The sequence below is a fragment of the Sphaeramia orbicularis genome, chromosome 15 (assembly GCF_902148855.1).
Source record: "Sphaeramia orbicularis chromosome 15, fSphaOr1.1, whole genome shotgun sequence".
In the NCBI taxonomy this organism is placed as follows: domain Eukaryota; kingdom Metazoa; phylum Chordata; class Actinopteri; order Kurtiformes; family Apogonidae; genus Sphaeramia; species Sphaeramia orbicularis.
Genome location: NC_043971.1, coordinates 12,271,261 through 12,291,168, shown reverse-complemented (window position 1 = coordinate 12,291,168; position 19,908 = coordinate 12,271,261). Strand labels below are relative to the sequence as shown.

At 38.1% G+C, this 19,908-nt stretch overlaps 1 protein-coding gene across 1 annotated transcript; it reads left to right on the top strand.

Annotated features, from left to right (window-relative positions):
* Positions 1-5,069: 5,069 nt before the first annotated feature.
* On the top strand, positions 5,070-9,370 carry calm2a (calmodulin 2a (phosphorylase kinase, delta)). The gene is made up of 6 exons (XM_030155735.1): positions 5,070-5,195; positions 6,122-6,152; positions 7,414-7,557; positions 7,655-7,761; positions 7,856-7,991; positions 8,090-9,370. The coding sequence occupies exons 1-6, from the start codon at positions 5,193-5,195 to the stop codon at positions 8,116-8,118; spliced, it is 450 nt and encodes a 149-aa protein (XP_030011595.1). The 5' UTR covers positions 5,070-5,192; the 3' UTR covers positions 8,119-9,370.
* Positions 9,371-19,908: the final 10,538 nt, after the last annotated feature.

Genomic DNA, 19,908 nt, shown 5'->3' with positions numbered 1-19,908 from the left:
CTGTGATAATATCCTCCTGAGACTTATGAAAGTAATATTTTTGGCTTTTTTTTTTTTACATTTAATAATTGTTTTGACTGGAAATAGCATAATGCAACCGTTTTTGATGGAATATCCTTTGCAGTGGAATGCATTTTTTAAGTATAGCTGTGAAAATCATGTCCCCTACAGAGGACTAAAATGCATTGCTGGGTCTCAAGAGGAAATAGCTTTTTATTTATATTTATCCAATCCAACTTGATTTGTAAAGCACTTTAAAACAACTGCAGTGGACCAAAGTGCTGTACAGAAGAATAATTAAAACCAAAATAGAAGAATAAAATACAGAATAGATTTAAAGACATATAAAAACTGTACAAAAAAGAAAAAAATTGCTACACAGCAGAATAAATAAAACCCAAAAAAAAAGAATAAAATCCAAGAATAGATTAAAAAGCCATACAATTAAAAACAAAATAAATAAAATAGATAAATAAGAACAATAAACCACTACCAAATAAAAACAATAGAATAATGATATTACCTTCAAACATCTCACATCATTTCAAAAGCCGAGGAGAAAAATTTATGTTTTATATTTATTTAAATTTATTTATGTACAGTCAGGCCGGTGTGTTTCGTTTTCTGGGTTAAATAAGGTCAGACGAACCCCTCGGTGACACTCGAAGAGGAGGATAACAGTGCTAACCTGCCATTATTAGATCTGCAGGTAATTTCCATCAATTTATCCATAACACTGTCATGTAATTCTAATTCCATTTACCGCATCGTGCTAGTGCAACTGCTCTGCCAGCTACCTGCAATTCCCTCTCTTGCCACCAGGTGTCACAGCTGAGTCTTCCACACAAGGCAGATCAATCACATTTGTTTATGAGTGGGGTTTAAGCAGTAACGCAGCACTTTCACAACCACACACACACACACACACACACATACACATCTATACGCAGACGACCAGGCACCTACTCTGCAGCCTTCATCTGGATGTGGCCCCGGCATGCGGTGGAGCCACTGCCCCCTGCAGAATGAGATCATCTGAGAGGGGCGCGGAGCAAGACAGCCCTGCAGGCCCCCGCCACTGCAGAGACAGACCTGGCCTACCCTACAGCGCAGGTCAAGGACAGGGCGCTGCTTAACACTGGGCTCCTGTCACTTCCTTATTGTGGTGACACGCCGCATTTACAACTACACACTCACCTGCAGCCGGCCCTGTCTAATTCATGTACTGCCACTTGATTCAGTTTCTGCAAAAACTGACTGAGAGTGAACTGTCACTATGTGAGGGGGAAAGTTCTGGAAAGCACAGAAGTCCACAGTAAAAAGTAAAGCAGCCCCTGTGATAGGTAAAGGCACAGCTAGGAGGACAAACAACGAGTGAAAAAGCACCACTGACGATGAATTCACCTTGGCGAGAGAGCTTTGTAGTGCCACACTTCTGGAAGGTTCCAAGTAGCACTGTTTCATGTGCTGCTGAAGGCTGCAGTGTTTGAACTCCAGCTCCACACTGACTGCAGCAGACAACCTGGAGGCAAGCCAGTGAGGGTGGGGGAGAGAAAGGGGGGAGGAAGGGAGAGGGACAGAGTTAGAAAGAGAGAGGGAGAGAGAGAGAGATAGGACGACACAGAAATGAAAAGTGAGAGAGTGGAGATCAGCTGCAGGGATTCTATTTGACAGCCAGTAAGTGGTTTTGTTCCTCAGATCCCCTCGAATAAAACAACTGACATGTGCAGGTTTAGAGATGGCTGATGATCTAGCGCTAGGCCCAACAAACACAACACACTGGGGTGGGGGGATAGAAAACTAAGTGCATGCTTAACACTATATCCATTTCATCACAACATGATTGAAATAGGCAGGGAATAGCAGGCCCGACCAAATCCTCTTATCCGATTTGCAACCATTAATCATTTCTGCCTCATGATGTAATTTTGGACAAGTCATTTCTCAGTAACAGGTATGCCAGCATAGGCTACAGATGGGACCGACTTGTGTGTGTGGCTAATGTCTTTATTGCACGGTTGTAAAACTCTTCACAATCTCAAGGAGGGCAACTTTGTCCATTGACTGGACCTGACCTTTGTTCACTTTATGCCAGGAAAACATTACTGGCAATCTGGAATTCTCAAGGGACGCTTGTCAGATCTAGCTGAAATTGCCTGTAAGTCATAAAAAATACATGCATACATGAGTACACTCCTTCCCAGTTGTATTTGCATACGAGCATGTAGGTTATTCTCACATATACATGCATTTGTGTTCAAATACAGCTGCAGGTCTGCATGTGCACAGACAACACAGTGACATAATAAATGTGAAGCCTTTTTTTTTTTTTTTTTTACCAGTAGTGGCCTCACATCCATGACGCACAAACAACTACCATTCTCTCCCATGAAAGGTGATCTGCTCTCTTGGCATGGAACCAGCAGGTGCATTACAAAGCTTCATTCATTAATAATGGCGTCCACATCCTTCAGTTACACAGGTAAACATCTTCTCATATTTGTCACTAGCGTTTTACGCCATAAAGTCCCCTAATGCTGCTGCGCAAATTAGCCTTCCCTTTAAGCTTTAGCTTCAAAGCTGCTTTATTTTACAACATCATTGCACAATACCACTGCACTGCGCACATACTGTATCTCACATGCTGTGTGCCAACCCACTCTGAAATGACCCACATGATGGCTTTTTCTGCCAAGGGAACAATGCTAACAGCAATCAGTAGGAGTGATGTTGCAGGCCATTGGGAGATGACTTTAATGAAGATGAAGAGCTGACTTCAACCTCGCCTTTTGTGGACTAAAATGACCCTTGACCTCCTATAGTGCAGAACTGAAAGATGTCATTTCATAAAGCTGGTCAGGGTTGGGTTGTTTCCGATAAGGACTCTTTATGTGAGGCAGTTACATATTCACAGAAACTGATAAGACGACATAGGGAACATATTCGAAGTAACAGCGGTTTGAGGGTAGTGCAAGTACGCATGCACACAGTCACAGATTTATTTGAGCAGATAATACCAGGCTTATTATAGTTGGGGCTAAAATTAGCTGTGAATCAACCAAACTGCAATAAAACTTTGAACAAAAACCATGAAACTATAACCAACACAAACTAAAAAGAAACAGATTTTGCAGGTATAATCTAATTTATGTTAATCGTGTCAGGCTAAAACCAATCGAAACTTATCTGACATCAAACACCAAAGCTATTGTACCTGATTTATTAATACCAGCACAGGGTTAATGTAACACCAAACATCCATCATGCAAAAATGACGCATATTGTACTGTATTGTCTTCCTTGGCCTCCCTCATAGATTGGTTTCATGTTTTATAGACCATTAAGTCATGTCTCCTGGGTCCCAGTTTGCCCTATCTATATTAGACTCCAACTTGCAGTCACCTTTGACCTGGTACTGGTCCTCTGAGACCTTAGGATCATTCAGGGGCATGCCATCAACTGACCAAACAGCTGATTTTGCAAGTCGGACGAAGCACTGCAATAGAATAAAGCAGACGACTGTTCTGCCTGTGAAATATTTATGACCCACACACACAAAGCCTTGTCTTCATACAACCGTTTAATTGGAGCAGAGCAACAAAGACGTCCATTGACAGGTAAAATTTGATTCTTATTAGTCTGAATGAAGGCGTTTTTTTCAGTGTTTCCTCAGTGTTTGCAAACAGGCATAAGGTAGAATACATTCACCTCCGCATATAACCATTCACACATGCTGCAGCTTATCTGGTTCTTGTGACAGATTTACGTCTTTGTGCTTTCACCTTTTCCATTACATAATCTGCAGAGTGACAAAAACCCTGGGCAGAAAAACAGATTTAAAATGGGAAGAATGTGCTCCAGATTAGGTGTGTTAGAAAAAAAAAAGCCTGGTTTATTCTGAGGCTGCTCAAGCAGATCACGTGGCACTGGCAGCATCCTCTCTGCAAACAGCTCTGATGAAAGCAGGAGCCACTCTGGAGCCTCTTTTCTTAAATATAATCAAGTGTCACATCTTTCTGCTTCTGGTATTTGTGCTCTGATGAAGAAGAATTGAAGGTAGAGAGGGGGGCAGAGACGCTCCCGAGTCGCTCCCTGTGGTTTTTCCTCATAGTTCTTCTCGCAGATCTCTGTCGACCCTCTGCCACCTCAGCATCTCCCACAGGATCAGGCCAGAGACAGGTGGCCGCTGGGAGATCAGTCATGCATAAGCAATCAGGCTATCAGATACGACCATCCCCACCACCGGGCCGGCACTACAGTGACGACCCAGTGTCATCTGATGGTAATGCCTGCCACAGACCCTTAACATATCACACGTCTATTAAAATAACACATTCATGCACCTATTACACATGATTATCCCTTCACACTTAATTCAGCCATAACACTGCATCTCATCATGCAAAAATGTGAAGTGATAAGGACTTGCACAGCTGACAGGGAGCAACTTTAGAGGTCAGCCTGTATCAGAATCACATAGAATAGGCATGAAAATACAATGCAATAAAAATGAGCTGCAGCAAAAGAATAAAAACAACAACAACCTAAAGTAGATGCAAAATAGCTCAGCAAAATCCAAATAATAGATAATAAACTATGTTGTTGCAGACTGATTACTAATCCAAACTATCATATTGGGTCTCCCTAAAGGTGATGCCCATATGTATACACACACTATGCAACAAGCTTGTCTGCTACGCCTGTGGCACTGACTGGGATGTCTATGGACAAGATGCAGCGGCAGCGCAGACCAAGGGAGTGACGCATTGCAGGTACAAACGCACCAATCACAGAGCGCGATTTCTTTCCGCTACGTCTTGCACCGAATCACAGAGTAGCAGAAAGTATTCATACGTCGTCACTTAGACCGCCAACAATACGTGGCGTATATCCAAAAATCGGCGTCCGAACCTTAACATCAGCCCCATACGCATACTTAGGGTGTTAATTGTTTTTATCGACCGTCTAATTATTCGCTCCGGTGTTTTTTTTTAAATCTAATTCGCTAAGTGAGAAAAGGGAAGTTGGCGGAGTGATACGGAAAAGAGGCGGAGTTTCGGATAGCCGTTAAATGCGAGTCCAGTTGCCTTCGCCTCAGTGTATTCATAGACGGTGTCAGTTCACTACAGCCCCGCGTCGTTTGTGGTTTCCTACGGATTTTGGCATAAACCAGCAGCTACAACTGCGTCGAAATGGTAAGAAAAGCCGGATCTTTCGTTAAACTTTGCGCCTCGTTCGTTCTAGATGCGGTTTAGGGAGCTTTAGCTTGTGAGTATGTTTAAAGACAAGAAACTAATAAGAGGGAACCGTGACCTCACCGGTGGCTGAGCTGAAGCCCGACCGCAGTCCCTGAAATGACTGCCTGCTAGTTAGTTCCAGCTTATTAGACATCCTAACTATAACTAGTGTTTATTTGGGAAAAACTAGGAGCTCACAGTGTTTATAGTTACGCTTGTACCAGCGATCGTAGCCCTCTGAAATAATAGTGGTTTATGTAAGCCAGCAGCAGTCTTGCTAAGGGTAATGAATCGGTTGCCGGGCGTTTGTGCATGTTTTTTTTTCTCATCCTCTGCCATCTGAGAGGCGCTGACTAATAAATAATAAATGTGACTATTTGCCAGGCACTGTCTTACGGCTGAGGACCCTTATATTACGGAGTGATTGTGTTAAATGCGCGCTTGCCGTGTTAACTGTCAGTCGGTAGGTTAGCATTAGCTCTGTTGGCTAACTTTAGCTCTTCCTAGCAACATTTACCGCCAAAATTTAAGTCATTCATTGTCTGTGGCCAAGTTGGCGTCGTTAAGCATTAAAGCTAAAGAAACACGCACTGGAGATATTGTTAGTTTACATATTTTGTGGTCCTTGTCACGTCTACTGTTTGATTTCAGGCAGAACAGTACAGAAATGCCCCTAAAGTCCAAATCCACGCCTGCTTTTATAGCTGTTGTATCTTTGAGCATAATTTAGAACTCGCTAGAAGGATGTTTGTGCCCATTTAGGAGCCATAACCTCACATGGTGGTGTTGGACATTCAAATGGGGTCAGATAAATGATGGTGAATGATGTGTACTCCTAAATGTGTACTTTTTGACACTAATTGCTTCATCTTTTGCCTTTTCAGGCTGATCAGCTTACAGAGGAGCAGATTGCTGGTAAGCCATCGCTGCATTGATCTGCTTCTTTCTTCATTTCCTGCAAAGTGCCTTGTGATATGGATCCTAGCGTCTCTTGCAGTGGATTTATACTTTTGCCATTTAAGGCATTCCACAAGACGGCCTACTGGTCATAAAAGAGGAATGAATGAAACGGCTGTTGCTGGCTGGCTGGCTCTGGAGCCTAGAAGGACTCCCTCATGGAAAACTTTGCATTTTAATGGTTGCTATGTAATAAATGATGTAATCTGGAAGGGTTTTCTATATTCTGGTGAGATAATGCGTCCTTTGCCCTGGGTGTGTTCACACCGGATGGAGTGCTTCAGGAACATTACAATAGTGACTTCTGTGTGTTTAGTGAGTGATAGAAGTTGGAACCTGATGTTACGTAAACCATGCAGGAGTGTCTCATAAGGTTTTGCCGTCGGTCTGACCTTAAAGACCTTTCCATTATTGTACTGTACTTATGTTTTAAAGTGGCACAGTTGTAGTGGATTTCCTGATGGCTTTCAGGGTAGCTTTTTTATTATTATGCAGTGTAGGTGTTAGGTTTCACTATGTTTATCTCACACTTTGTGTGCTAGTGTAGGGTGTTGGTTGATGTTTTATAGCAGTAGATTTTTGCGCTGTCTTATAGCACACATTAGTACACTTGTAACTCATTGCTCATCTGTGTGTGAATTGGTTTACCTCAGTATTGATGGTCTGTATTGAGAGACTTTAATTCTCAGACAGCAGCTCTTTTCAGATGAAGAGGGTGTTGCCCTGTGTGTTTGACCCCGCAAATGGCAGGGCAGGTTGGAGTCTTTATGATGTTGACAAGCTGCTGCATGCCACTGTTCATTGCCCACTGGCCTCATCACACTTGATGAGTGTGTCATCGCTCCTCATCCCTCACGGCTCCAACACACAGGCTGTTGTTCGCTCGCCGACGTACCCTGCCTCTGCCCTTCTGCTCAGTCTCGTGGCCGCTGTCCTTGTTTAGCCAGAAAGACAGAAGTTGAAACCCAAAACAGAAGGGCTCGTCACTCTGCTGAAGCTAGTTTGTAGCTAAAACACAAGTAATGTATAGCAGTTATTGGACTTGAGCTAATGCAGGGTTCTGATCAAGACCACATGATGCAGTGTTATGCAAGATGAAGGGAAAGAATTACATTTTTCGTAGGACTTGATGTTGTTATGCAGCTTCACCAATATAAATCTGCACGTGCAGTGTCAGCATTTAACTAAAGAAGCCCATGTGCTTTGTTTTTGCAACCAGAATTCAAGGAGGCATTTTCACTCTTTGACAAGGATGGAGATGGCACCATCACCACCAAAGAACTGGGCACAGTCATGCGCTCACTGGGCCAGAATCCAACAGAAGCAGAGCTGCAGGACATGATCAATGAAGTGGATGCTGATGGTGAGAGCTCAGTCTGGCTATCAAATGTGGTACCTGAACTCAGGTACACGTGGTTGACAAGAATCCATTGTCAATCTATTTAAACATTGTTCTACAGGCAATGGAACGATAGACTTCCCAGAGTTCTTGACCATGATGGCCAGGAAGATGAAGGACACAGACAGCGAGGAGGAGATCAGAGAAGCATTCCGTGTCTTTGACAAGGTAAATAGTCTGTCTACACTCCTACACATGCACGTGGACAGCAGCTGTTTTTTTGATACGCTTACCAATAAATGCACCCACTTATCTTTTAAAGGATGGTAATGGATACATCAGTGCTGCTGAGCTGCGTCATGTGATGACAAACCTTGGTGAGAAGCTGACTGATGAAGAAGTGGACGAGATGATCAGAGAAGCAGACATTGATGGAGACGGACAGGTCAATTATGAAGGTGGGTTGATGTTCACTAGTTTTTTTTTATTTTTAATAATTAATTTAGTCAATCACATTTTTATACTGAGCCACAAAATGTGTTTCTCTTCCCTGCAGAGTTCGTACAAATGATGACGGCGAAGTGAAGGCCTTGTACAGATTTCGTATATAAATAATTTGCCTTTTTTCTTTGTGTAATTTATCTGTAAAATCTTAATAGCCCCCCTTCGTCCCTGCCCCTTCTGCTGTCCAAAGGAACTGCATGTAAACTGCATAGGCTCTTGTCCCCATGTCCCTTTCTTTTGCTGTCATGGTGTTTTGGAGTGACGGAATGGTCATACAACCAGATGCCTGTGGAGGCCCCTGGGAGCCGGAGAACTTCGAATCTTCCTGTCTTGTGTGCTCGGGGCCCCTCCACGCATGGCGACATTGGAAACCTGTCAGCTGGTTGTCACTTGGCAACACTGTTGGCATGGAAACAATGTAGAGGAGTTTGAACTCTGCATGGACTACGGACAAAGTATATATGGAAAATCTCTCAGCATTGCACTACTGCAAAAAAATGACACGGGTGTATCTCCTAGGTACTCGTACAAACTCTTTTTGTATCTGCTGTTCTATACCAGAAAACGACTAATCTTACCATGCTTTTTAATGTTTTACTCACTACTTTAACTTTTTCTTTTAATTTTTTTTATGGCCTCTGGTCATGCCTCAAATAATCCATTCCAAGTTGTATATTTTTGTTTTCCAATAAAATTTACAATCTACCCGGATTTGAAAATTGTCTTGTTTTCTCAGTTATAATGGATCCTTGAGTTTGTATACCCTGTAATAATTCCCATTTTTGTATCGAGGACGAAGATGCTCCATTTTTTGATAGGCTCTCTTTTTCTTTTTGTTGCTTAGAATACACATGAAATGTTTACCATTTTTAAAGTTAAAGTTGTCCCCTGTGAATTCCCGAATGCACTGAGGAGCATCAGCCAATGCCTCTTACTGTTCAGATAAGCTCAGATCAGATCTGTATTGTCATTAAAATAAAAGCACCGAGTGGGATCAAAAGGCTTCTATTCTGAAGTGCACACAATGGTACTCGACATTAGATTAGCCTTGTACTGTCCAGCTCCCCTACCGGCTACATAGGCCATGTGTTGTCTGCTACTGTTGGCGCAGCACCATGTAGAAGCTGACCGCCTCATGTCTTACTTGGCATTTGCTCCTAATCACGAGGTGCAGGTGATTGAGCGTACATCAGAAAACATGGTGTAAATAGAGGTGTACCTGTTATTATTTTTTTTTTTTTTAATTTCTGATTGAGTTTGTTACAGTAGCTTGCAGAGATACTAAGTTTGTTATTTTGATGAATGACAAAATAAAGCTCTATTGTGGACCTCAGCTCTGCCTCGTCTGGTCTGTTCTGCAGATATTGTTTTTTTTTTTTGTTTGTTTTTTTTCTAAACACTCAACCCAAGCAGTGATTGTTTCATCCCATCTGCGGCGCTGGGGTGCCATTGTGTTTTCTGTCGGGTTTGTGTGTGTTGTCTGCTGGGAGCGCTCAGTTGTTTGTGGTGTTGTCAGTCATGCGTTTCATTCAGTTGCCCCCCCTGTGGATGCATATTCACACATCTAGAGCATTACAAAGTGAAGTTCAGTAACAACACACATGGAAAGAGGTGATTTACTTGGCTGGGGTTTTTATTTTCCTAGATACTGCCTATTGGAAGTCTGAGTTCTTGAAAAGTATTGTAGATTTATTTAGATGTTTATTTACTTTGTAGTGTTAGTTGAATGAATGAATGCTACTTTTTAAGGTATTAAGAGGAAAGGTTTAACCCTTTCATGCATAGTGGTCACTACAGTGGACAGCTGTTCAAAGGTGTTTTCTTGTATAGTCATGGATTTTGTTATTTTAGCTCCATATCAGCCAACACACTGGACACTTTTCCATCATCCCATACACTGCAATTCATACCCCTGCTAATTGTTATTAGACTGTAATTAACATGGGTTATTTTTTGTTGCTTTTTTGAACAAAAAGTTGGGTTTTTTTGCATATTATCTCCATGAAGTAAGTAATAACTCATACTAGAGCACAGGTGTCAAACATGTGGCCCGGGGGCCAAAACCGGCCCGCCAAAGGGTCCAATCTGACCCCTGGGATGAATTTATGAAATGCTAAAACTACACTGAAGATATTAACAGTCAGTGATGTTAAAATCATTTTAGGTCATTTCAATCTAAAGTAGGTCAGACTGGCAAAACACTATCATCATAACAACCTATAAATAATGAAAACCACAGATTTTCTCTTTGTTTTAGTGTAAAAAAAATAAAATTACACAAAAATGTTTACATTTACAGGCTAACCTTTTACAAAAAAATGTGAATAACCTGAAATGTCTTAAGAGAAGTCTGTGGAATTTTAACAATATTCTGAATATTACTAAATGTTTTGTGCATTTGTAGATCCACTGTGATCTGTAAGTTGTGATGCATATGTATAAATGATAAACTAAGATGTAATATTGTTAAAATTGCACTTATTTTCTTTAAAATTTTCAGGTTGTTCATATTTGTTCATGTTATGTTCAAGTACAGTTCTCGGATGTAAACATTTTCCTTGCAGAATTTTACTTTTTTCACTGAAAAACATAGAGAAAACTTTTTTTGACATTACTTATAAGTTCTTATCCTATAATTAATTATTATTTGACTGGTCTGGCCCACTTTAGATCATATAAAGCTGTATGTGGCCCCTGAACTAAAATGAGTTTGACACCCCTGTACTAGAGTGTGTTAAAATGTGAGAAAACATCAGATTAGAAGCATTAAACATGTTTTTATTTCATAGTTTTCGCACAGTATATCAGTAAATACTGTCTTTTTGCCTCTAAAATTAAACGCATGGTGTCCAGGTGAGTGGACATTTTTGTAACTCCATGAAAAATAGGTTAATAAAAAAAAAAAAATTCAATCTTTTTTTTTTTTCATGCCCAAAGAGGATTAAAAATCACTCTGGAAAAAAAAAAAAAAATCTTGATTAAGGGTCTCATAATTCATGCATGAAAGGGTTAATTTACAGAAGCTAAAAACAAAGGAAGAAAGAATACATGCAGGGTTTGTACGGGTGCTTGGAATCCTTGAAAATGCTTGTTTTCAAGGTCTGAAAAGTGCTTGAATTTTAGTTTAAAGGACTGATATTTTGCCTTTTTTTAAAAAAAAATGGAATTATGCATTTTAAAACATTTCCCTGTGGTCTACATAAACTGTAAATGCTCTGCTTGGGTCTGAATTCTTCATTAATTCGACTCCACAGGTCCATCTTCAACCCTGTTTCTGAGTAACGACACCAGAAAGGTCGTTTAGAGTGCTGGCCCTTTAAATGCAAATGAGCCCACCCCCTCCATGTTGTTTACCATGCTTTCTTGTGTTCGTTAATACCACCAACAACTGAACATTTTAGGTAATCGGCTCAAAGTTTGGACATATTTTCAGTTTTTACTACAACCGCTGCTGCTGATAAACAATTATGTCGTACTCTGAGAAATGCTCGTCAAAGTCTGGACCTTATATGTGCAAACGTCATGACGTAATTAGATATAAAATGTAAAAAATTAAGAAGGAATTTAAACAGGTAATAAAAATTCACTTGATTTTTGCCAAAATGAATATACAGATAGATTTGCAGCACCTGGAGGGTTCAAATTCAAACTTTATGAATGAACTATTAGGGTCCAAATACACAAATAAATGAACCAAAGACTAATAAAAGTGGGTTTAGCAAAATATGACCCCTTTATTAAGAGTTTGAAAGTGCAGTGATGTGATTTATTTATTTATTTATTTTTAATATGGACTCAAGCCAAAGCTACTTACAAAGAGGTGATACATTTTGAAAAATAAAACTTTTATGTCAAAAAAGAAAATTAGTGGGTGCTCTCAGGTCGACTCCAGGTACATTTTTATCAAGTGTGCCTGAAGAACGCCAAGTGACGACATTTGGACATATAAGGTCAAGACTTCATACATTTCTCTGAGTACGACAATTGTTTATCAGCAGCTGCGGTTGGAGTAAAAACTGAAAACGTCTCCAAACTTTGAGCTGATTACCTAAAATGATCAGTTGTTGGTTGTATTAACGAACACAAGTGGCTGAACGGGACAGAGCAGCACTGGCAACAACCTGGAGGGGGCGGGGCCTGAAGTGGCTCATTTGCATTTAAAGGGCCAGCGCTCAAAATGACCTTTCTGGTGTCATTACTCAGAAATAGGGTTGAAGATAGACCTGTGGAGTTGAATTAATGAAGAATTCAGACCCAAGCAGAGCATTTACAGTTTATGTAGACCACAGGGGAATGTTTGAAAATGCATAATTCCGTTTAAAAAAGCAAAATATCCCTCCTTTAACCCTTTCATGCATGAATTATGAGAACCTTAATCAAATTTTTTTTTCCGCAGTGTTTTTATTCCTCATTAGGCATGAAAAAAAAAAAACACACACACAAAAAAAAAACAATACAATGGATTTTTTTTTAAATGAATCTATTAAATCAAGGAGTTACAAAAATGTCCACTCAGCTGGACACCATGCGTTTGATTTTAGAAGCAAAGAAACATGCATTTACTGATATACTACGTGAAAACTATGAAATAAAAACATTTTTAATGCTGCTAATCTGATGTTTTCTCACATTTTAATAATATAGTAATAATTTTATAGTAATAATTTTTATATTTATATTTTATAGTTTTATAAAATATAATTTTACAATTTTATTTATATTTTATAATTTTATAAAATAATAAATATAGTAATAATTTTCATTTTAATAATATATGCACAAAGACAAACAACTTTTTGTTTTGAAAAAAAAACAAAAAACACAACTGTTTATTACAGTCTCGTAACAATTAGCAATTTTTTACACTCAAACATGTGACTGCAGATCAGGTTTATCTAGAACAGCAAAGTTACAGTAATGGTATGAATTGCAGCGTATGGGATGATGCACAAAACAACAAATCCATAAACATACAAGAAAACATCTTTGATCAGCTGTCCACTGTACATGAAAGGGTTAATACACAACAAGTTCATATATTTCAGTGTATTTTTTATTATGTAAGGTTTTGAAAGCAGACCCTCTGCTTGTGGTGGAGTATTTTAATACTCTTAATGAAGTAAAGGATCTAAATACTTCTTCCACCACTCGTAGGATTCACTTCAGTTCCCAGAAAGGACTGATGGGAACGGTGCCCAGAGCATATTTAGGTGTGAATCGATGACACAAGTGGTTCTCATCTTGTCAAAACCAATTATCACAGAGTTAAAAAACTCACAGTTTTAGTGTCATCGCAGTCTACTTATAAAAAGCTGTTAATTACACAATACATGAAGCTCGGCCTCGCTCTTCATCAACGCCACTTCCGTTTCAGTATGGGAAGGGGGGGTGGGGGTGGGGGGACCTTTCCTGTGCTGCCCTTTTTGTGCCGGTGTATATGTCGCTTCATGCACTCTGCCGTCACATGAGACTTCCTTGACAAGGCGGTGTAAACATGAATTCTCTTTCAAACCATGTGTTCCCATGTCGCCTAGCAACCAGGCTGAATGTTGCGCTTTTGCTCCCAGAGCGAGATTTTCACTTCAGGTGATGGGCTATAGTTGTTCTGTGATGAGAGAGAGAGAGAGAGAGAGAGAGAGAGTGTGTGTGTGTGTGTGTGTGTGTAGGTGTGTGTGTGTGTGTGTGTGTGTGTGTGTGTGTCAGAGGCTGACATCACACTTTCAGCCCAGAACGCCAACAGAGGAACATACCTAAAAATGACTACACAGAAGAATATGAATACAATAATACAGGGAAATATATAGTCACAAAGCTGAAAACAGGCCTTATGAAGTGGTTAAAGTGGGAGAAAATAGATCTACAGGTTCATATTTTTACATTCAGTTAATGATATCATGCACTTTTTCTTCAGTTCTCTTTGTTCTGAAATGATAACCTTTGAATTTACTCACATTAAATATAGAATAACCTCCTGAGATACAGGAAAGAAAAGTTTTGGATTTTTTTTTTTTTTTTACATTAAATAATTGTCTTGATTGGAAACAATATGATGCAATGTTTTTTCCAGATAGATTTTATTTATTTATTTATTTTTTTGAAATTCAAGTTTTTATTGAACTTTTTTTTAAGACCTTGGTACATGGCACACAAGAACATGTAGTATACAATCAACATTTAGCTCTAGCTATAGCTAGAGACAGACTCAACATAGGCTTCATCTCACAAACACAAAATTAGAAAAATTATAATAATATAAAATAAATAAAAAATAAATAGACAGGCAGCAAAACACAAAAGAAAGCAGCTACATGAAAACATCAACCAGCAAATATCTGTACAGACACATACACCTGCACATGCACTCATATATTCATACATACTGACCTATCTACTTTTATGTAATCCCAAAACCTGTCCCAGAGGGTCTCCCCCTCCCCTCTGTCATCACTTAATCTACAAAGCATAGATTCATAGGATGCAGTTTCAGTCATTGCACAGACCCATTCTTTCATCTGTGGAGTTTCTGATGTTTTCCAGTGTCTTAGAATGACTCGACAAGCTGTTGTTGTACCCACTGAAATTACCGAAAAGTTACATTTGGTTATATTGGGTAACTGGGATTTATCCCCCAGTAAGCAGAGCTCTGGGTTTGAGGAAATTTCTGCTCCAAGATAGATTTTTACCTCTGCCAAGGAGGTTATGTTTTTGCCAGGGTTTGTTTGTTTGTTTGTTTGTTTGTTTGTCTGTCCGTTAGTGTGCAACATAACTCAAAAAGTTATGGACAGATTTGGATGAAATTTTCAGGGTTTGTTGGAAATGGGATAAGGAAGAAATGATTAAATTTTGGTGGTGATCGGGGGTGGGGGGGCCCACGGGAGTCGCCACTGATCAGCCTTGGCGGAGGTCTGCGCTCTCCGAGTGCTTCTAGTTTTTTAATGCAGTGTCTTTTGCAGTGGACAGTGTTTTTTTTTTTTTTTTCTTTTTCATAAATAAATAAATAAATACATGTGTAAATCTCTTGTCCCCTACAGAGGACAAAAATGCATTGCTGGGTCTCAGGAGGATAATACCTGGTTTCTAGTGAAATATGTAAAATGCATTATAACAATTTATATAATAATTTAATTTATATTTTAACTAGAAAAGCATTCGGAAAGTGCAGACCTCCACCAAGGCCAGTGCCCCCACCCCCCCCGATCACCACCAAAATGTAATCATTTCTTCCTTGTGCCAGTATCAACATTTCCTTAAATTTGAATCCAAATCTGTCCATAACTTTTTGTGTTATCTTGCACACAAACAGACAGACAGACAAACCAACGCCGGCAAAAACATAACCTCCTTGGCGGAGGTAATAAATGGTGATAAGAAAAGGTTAAATGTAAAGAAAAACACTGATTGGAAATCACCACAAAAATAGTTGCAGGTCTTAAAACTTTAATTTACTGCTTTAGATGTTTATGGTTGAGCTCATTAAAACCACTTTATTTGCTGAAATAGATAATATTCTGTAAAACCATCCATTTGACTTTTCATGAGCCCGACATCGCACATGAATGCAGTAATAAAAGGAAATGTACAGTCACAAAGCTAAAAACAGGCCTCATGAAGTGGTTAAAAGTGAAGAAAATAGAGGTAGTTTAATGTTTCCTAAGTGATTTATCACCATTTATTAAAATATTATCCTCATTTTTCACTAGAAACCAGGTATTCGTATATATTTAACATAAGTAAATTCAAAGGTTATCATATCAAAACAAAGAAAACAGGAAAAACTGTACAATATATCATTAACTGAATATAAAAATATGCATCTACAACTACCGTCATTCGTCAAACTACATGGGTTTTACTGGTTGAATCAATGTTGCAGAAGAAAAAATTGAGTCTAATTTATTCATAATTCTATTTTCAGAATGTGAAATTTAAATTTTTTGTGTTGTGCAGCATCAGACATTGCAACATAACAGACTACCTTTTCTTTTTATTCTGTTTAAAAGCACATGGTCTCTAGCATTAAAGTGAATTATTTCATTATTTTGGTGAATGTGAATCATGGAAATTATCATCTTAACCAAAAAGCCCAAAACGGACCAAACAAACACTGACTTTAACCAGAAACTTATGTATTTTGGGTCAGTCTGGGGGGGATTCAGCAGGTTGGTATCTGCAATTTCACTGCTAGATGTCTCTAAATATCACACTCTTACACTTTAAATATTCACTGCTGCTGTAATTCTGTCAAATGTGACTCTACTGCTCTACTTTGGGACATATTCTGACATTTTAGGTTGACTTTTCCAGTGTTTTAAGAATTTACTTTTGCAGCAGCTGCTCTAGAAGTTATTTGGGTTATTAGCGTATTAGGGCCATATAAGAAAAGAAAAAAAAAAAGCTTGTCACTACGAGAATAAAGTCGTAATATTTCGAGAATTAAGTCATTACATAATGAGAATAAAGTCATAATTTTAAAAACGTATTATTTAATGACAATAAAGTTGTAATATTTTGAGAATAAAGTCATAATATAATGAGAATAAAGTCGTACCCACTCATCAAATAATGGAGAACTTGGAACATTTTATGAAGTTATACTTTAATTTGGAATTTACGCAAGACCAAATACTGAGCCTATCCTCCCATCAACACATTATCATTAGTCTAAGGAATTTAAAGTGAGTTTGCACAAGTTTGGGTTTGTTGTAAGAGCTGAACTGATTTGGAGCAAATTGCCTCTTTTGTGGAGGAGAAACTGATGAAGTGGTCATCTGCAGGGCCATCGGTGGTTACACCAGAGCTATAGGGTTGTTTTTTTGCAAGAAACTGTGAGAATTCTACTCCAAGTTTTTGAGTCCAACAAAAGTGAAAGTTGCTGCCTCGCTTGTTGCGTTCGCTGTAAAACTGTAAACTGTAGAATTTTCAAAATATTACGACTTTAATCTCATAAAAGTACAACTTTATTCTTATTAAATAATGATTTTTTTTTTTTTTTTAAACTGTGACTTTATTCTCATTATACAATGACTTTATTCTCAAAGTGACAGGTGTTTTTTTTTTTTTTTTCACTAAATATCACACATTGAACCTTTAATTCTATTGTTTTATTTAGAGCAGGGGTGTCAAACTTGTGTTAGTTCAGGGGCCACATTCAGCCAAATTTGATCTTTAGTGGGGCGGACCAGTAAAATAATAACATAATAATATATAAATAATGTCAACTCCAAACTTTCCTCTATGTTTTAGGGCGAAAAAAGTAAAATTATTCAATCAAAATCTTTACATCTATCAACTATCCTTTAAAATTATGTAAATATCATGAACAAACTGAAATATCTTAAGAAAACTAAGTGTAATTTTAACAATATTATGTCCCAGTTTATCATTTACACATGTAAATTACAACTTACAGATCACAGTGGATCAACAAATACACAAAACATTTAATAACAGGCAGGATATTGGTCAACTTGCACTTCAGACATTTCAAAATGTTCATATTTGTTCAGGTTATTCGCGTTTTTGTGAAATGGTAGTTTGTTTCAGTGTAAATACAGTAACATGACATGAACGTTTTTACATTTACAAAGACAAAAATTTGGAGTTGTGAGTATTTACAGGTTATTCTGATAGTATTTTACTGATCTGACCCACTTGAGATTAAATGTGGAACCTGGACTAAAATGATTTATATCTTAGTGGAATTTTTGCATTTCACCAATTCATCCCAGGGGCCAGACTGGACCCTCTGGCAGGCCAGATTTGGCCCCCGGGCCGCATGTTTGACACCTGTGATTTAGAGCATTGTTGTAGTTTTATGTACTTATTTATTGTTTTTAGTATTTCTTTTAATTGTTTAATTGTTTTTATGATGTGCAGCAGTTTGGAAATGTTCTTGTCATTTAAATGTGCTATATAAATAAAGTGGATTGGATTGGATTTAATTGGTTATACAATAACTGATCGTCACTTTCACCACAGCTCCATGGATGTTTTTAATCCCTTAACCTCAAAGACCAGATTCATCTTCTCAGGTCTGCATTTTCTCTTTGACAACATAAATTTGTGGTTCATTATTTTAGGTTTTTGTGCCAACGCTACACATCTCTATACATGTATATTGTCGTTTATATTCCTCGGAGACAGCTCTGTAGCCCCATGGAGAATTGTGCAATTTACTTCGAAGGAAACATCCTTATTGACCCAATTTCATGACATATTTTCTTTCAAAATTAATGTATACCCTGTGTGTTGAAACCAACTATCCTACATTTTCCCCAGGGACTAAAATAACTGAAAATATTTTCTTAGATAACGAAGCATGGGCAGGAAATTCAGAGGCTGCTCTTTTAAAAAAAATGCTCTTTTTTTCTTCTGTAATGTTGTCAGATATTCAGATTACATCAAATGCCAGAATTTGACAAGGCTGTGATCTGTCTGAAGTGTGACATTTCGTGTATTTCCAACCACGCTGCAGTTCATATTTGTGTAAACACGGGCTACAGTGCCCGTTATTTAATGCTATTACCATTTTGACATTTTTATACTTTAGCTTATTAGGCTATTAGCATCAGCACAAGCAACTTTATCTTTTAATATTGTAATTTTTACATCAATTTTGGACTTTTTTTTCTCCACGTTTGTAACACAAAACATGATCTGCTACTGTGGTACAGTGCTGCAACGTATAAATGTGGTTCCATCTGATAATATGTGTGCTAAGTACTTATACCAATGCTAATGCTAATGCTAATACTAGGTACTGTGGATGACACTGAATTTCCCTACAGGGACACATTCCAATACAGGGATTATAAAGTGAGTTAACCTGAACCTGATGTAATGGATTTTACCTTACCTTGTATAATGATATAACATTTTGATATTAACCCTGTAAAGCCTGAACCATTAAATTATTGACAGAAAATTCCAGTTCTTTGTAACCGGAGCCTTTATTGGTCCTGCTGAACAACCAAAACTTTTTTTTTTTTCAAATATCAATTTCCATGTATGATTTTCAATTTTGTTTCATAGTTAATACATCAAGTCTCAATGCTCAAATATTATTTTTGAAGAAACAAAAACATAATTAGACACAAACATGTCTAACAAATTGGTAATTCCTTTTCAAAATTGGTAAAGTTCTGCCACCTGACAATCTTGCAGTGTCACTGGAAAGGCCTCTGGTGAGTGAATTCCTCCCCCTGGTGGATTATCCATCTATTGTATGTGTCTAATTGTATACATCAGGTTTTTCAAGAAAAAAAATATCACACTGATCATGCAGAGGGCTTCAAAACTCACGTATCAAATATGATACTTTCGGCATTATAGGGTTAAATTACATTTTGCTAAATGCCTACTTGGGACACGTTAAAGTGCACTGAATTAATGACTTTATCCCCTAATAGGGGTGTCAAACATATGGACTGCTGACTAAATCCAGCCCACCAAAGGGTCCAATCCAGCCCATAAGCGGAACCTGCAAAGTCTAAAAATTACAGGCAAAATCATTTTAGTTCAGGGGTCACGTACAGCCCAATGTGATTTCAAGTAAAATAATAGCATAATAATCTATAAATAATGACAACTCCAAATTTTCTTGGTTTAATGTGAAAAAAAAAAAAAAAAAAAAGTAAGACTGCATTATAAGAATATTTACAATTTACAGTCTTATTTCAAGATCATTTTCACTTGTTCCATTGGCAGATTTTTTTTTGCTTGAATTAAGCCAAAAATAATAATGAAATAATGAATCTTGAATTAAGAAAAAAAAATCTGCCAATGGAGCAAGTGAAAATTATCTTGGTGAGATTTCTTAAAATAAGATTTTCAAGCTATTTTGTCTAAAAATAAGTTTATATATCTCACTGA

Bases quoted from the DNA above. Each gene is read 5' to 3' on its own strand.
- calm2a (XM_030155735.1), top strand. The intron at 6,153-7,413 runs GTAAGCCATCGC...TTTTGCAACCAG, and splicing joins TACAGAGGAGCAGATTGCTG to AATTCAAGGAGGCATTTTCA. The intron at 7,762-7,855 runs GTAAATAGTCTG...TATCTTTTAAAG, and splicing joins CATTCCGTGTCTTTGACAAG to GATGGTAATGGATACATCAG.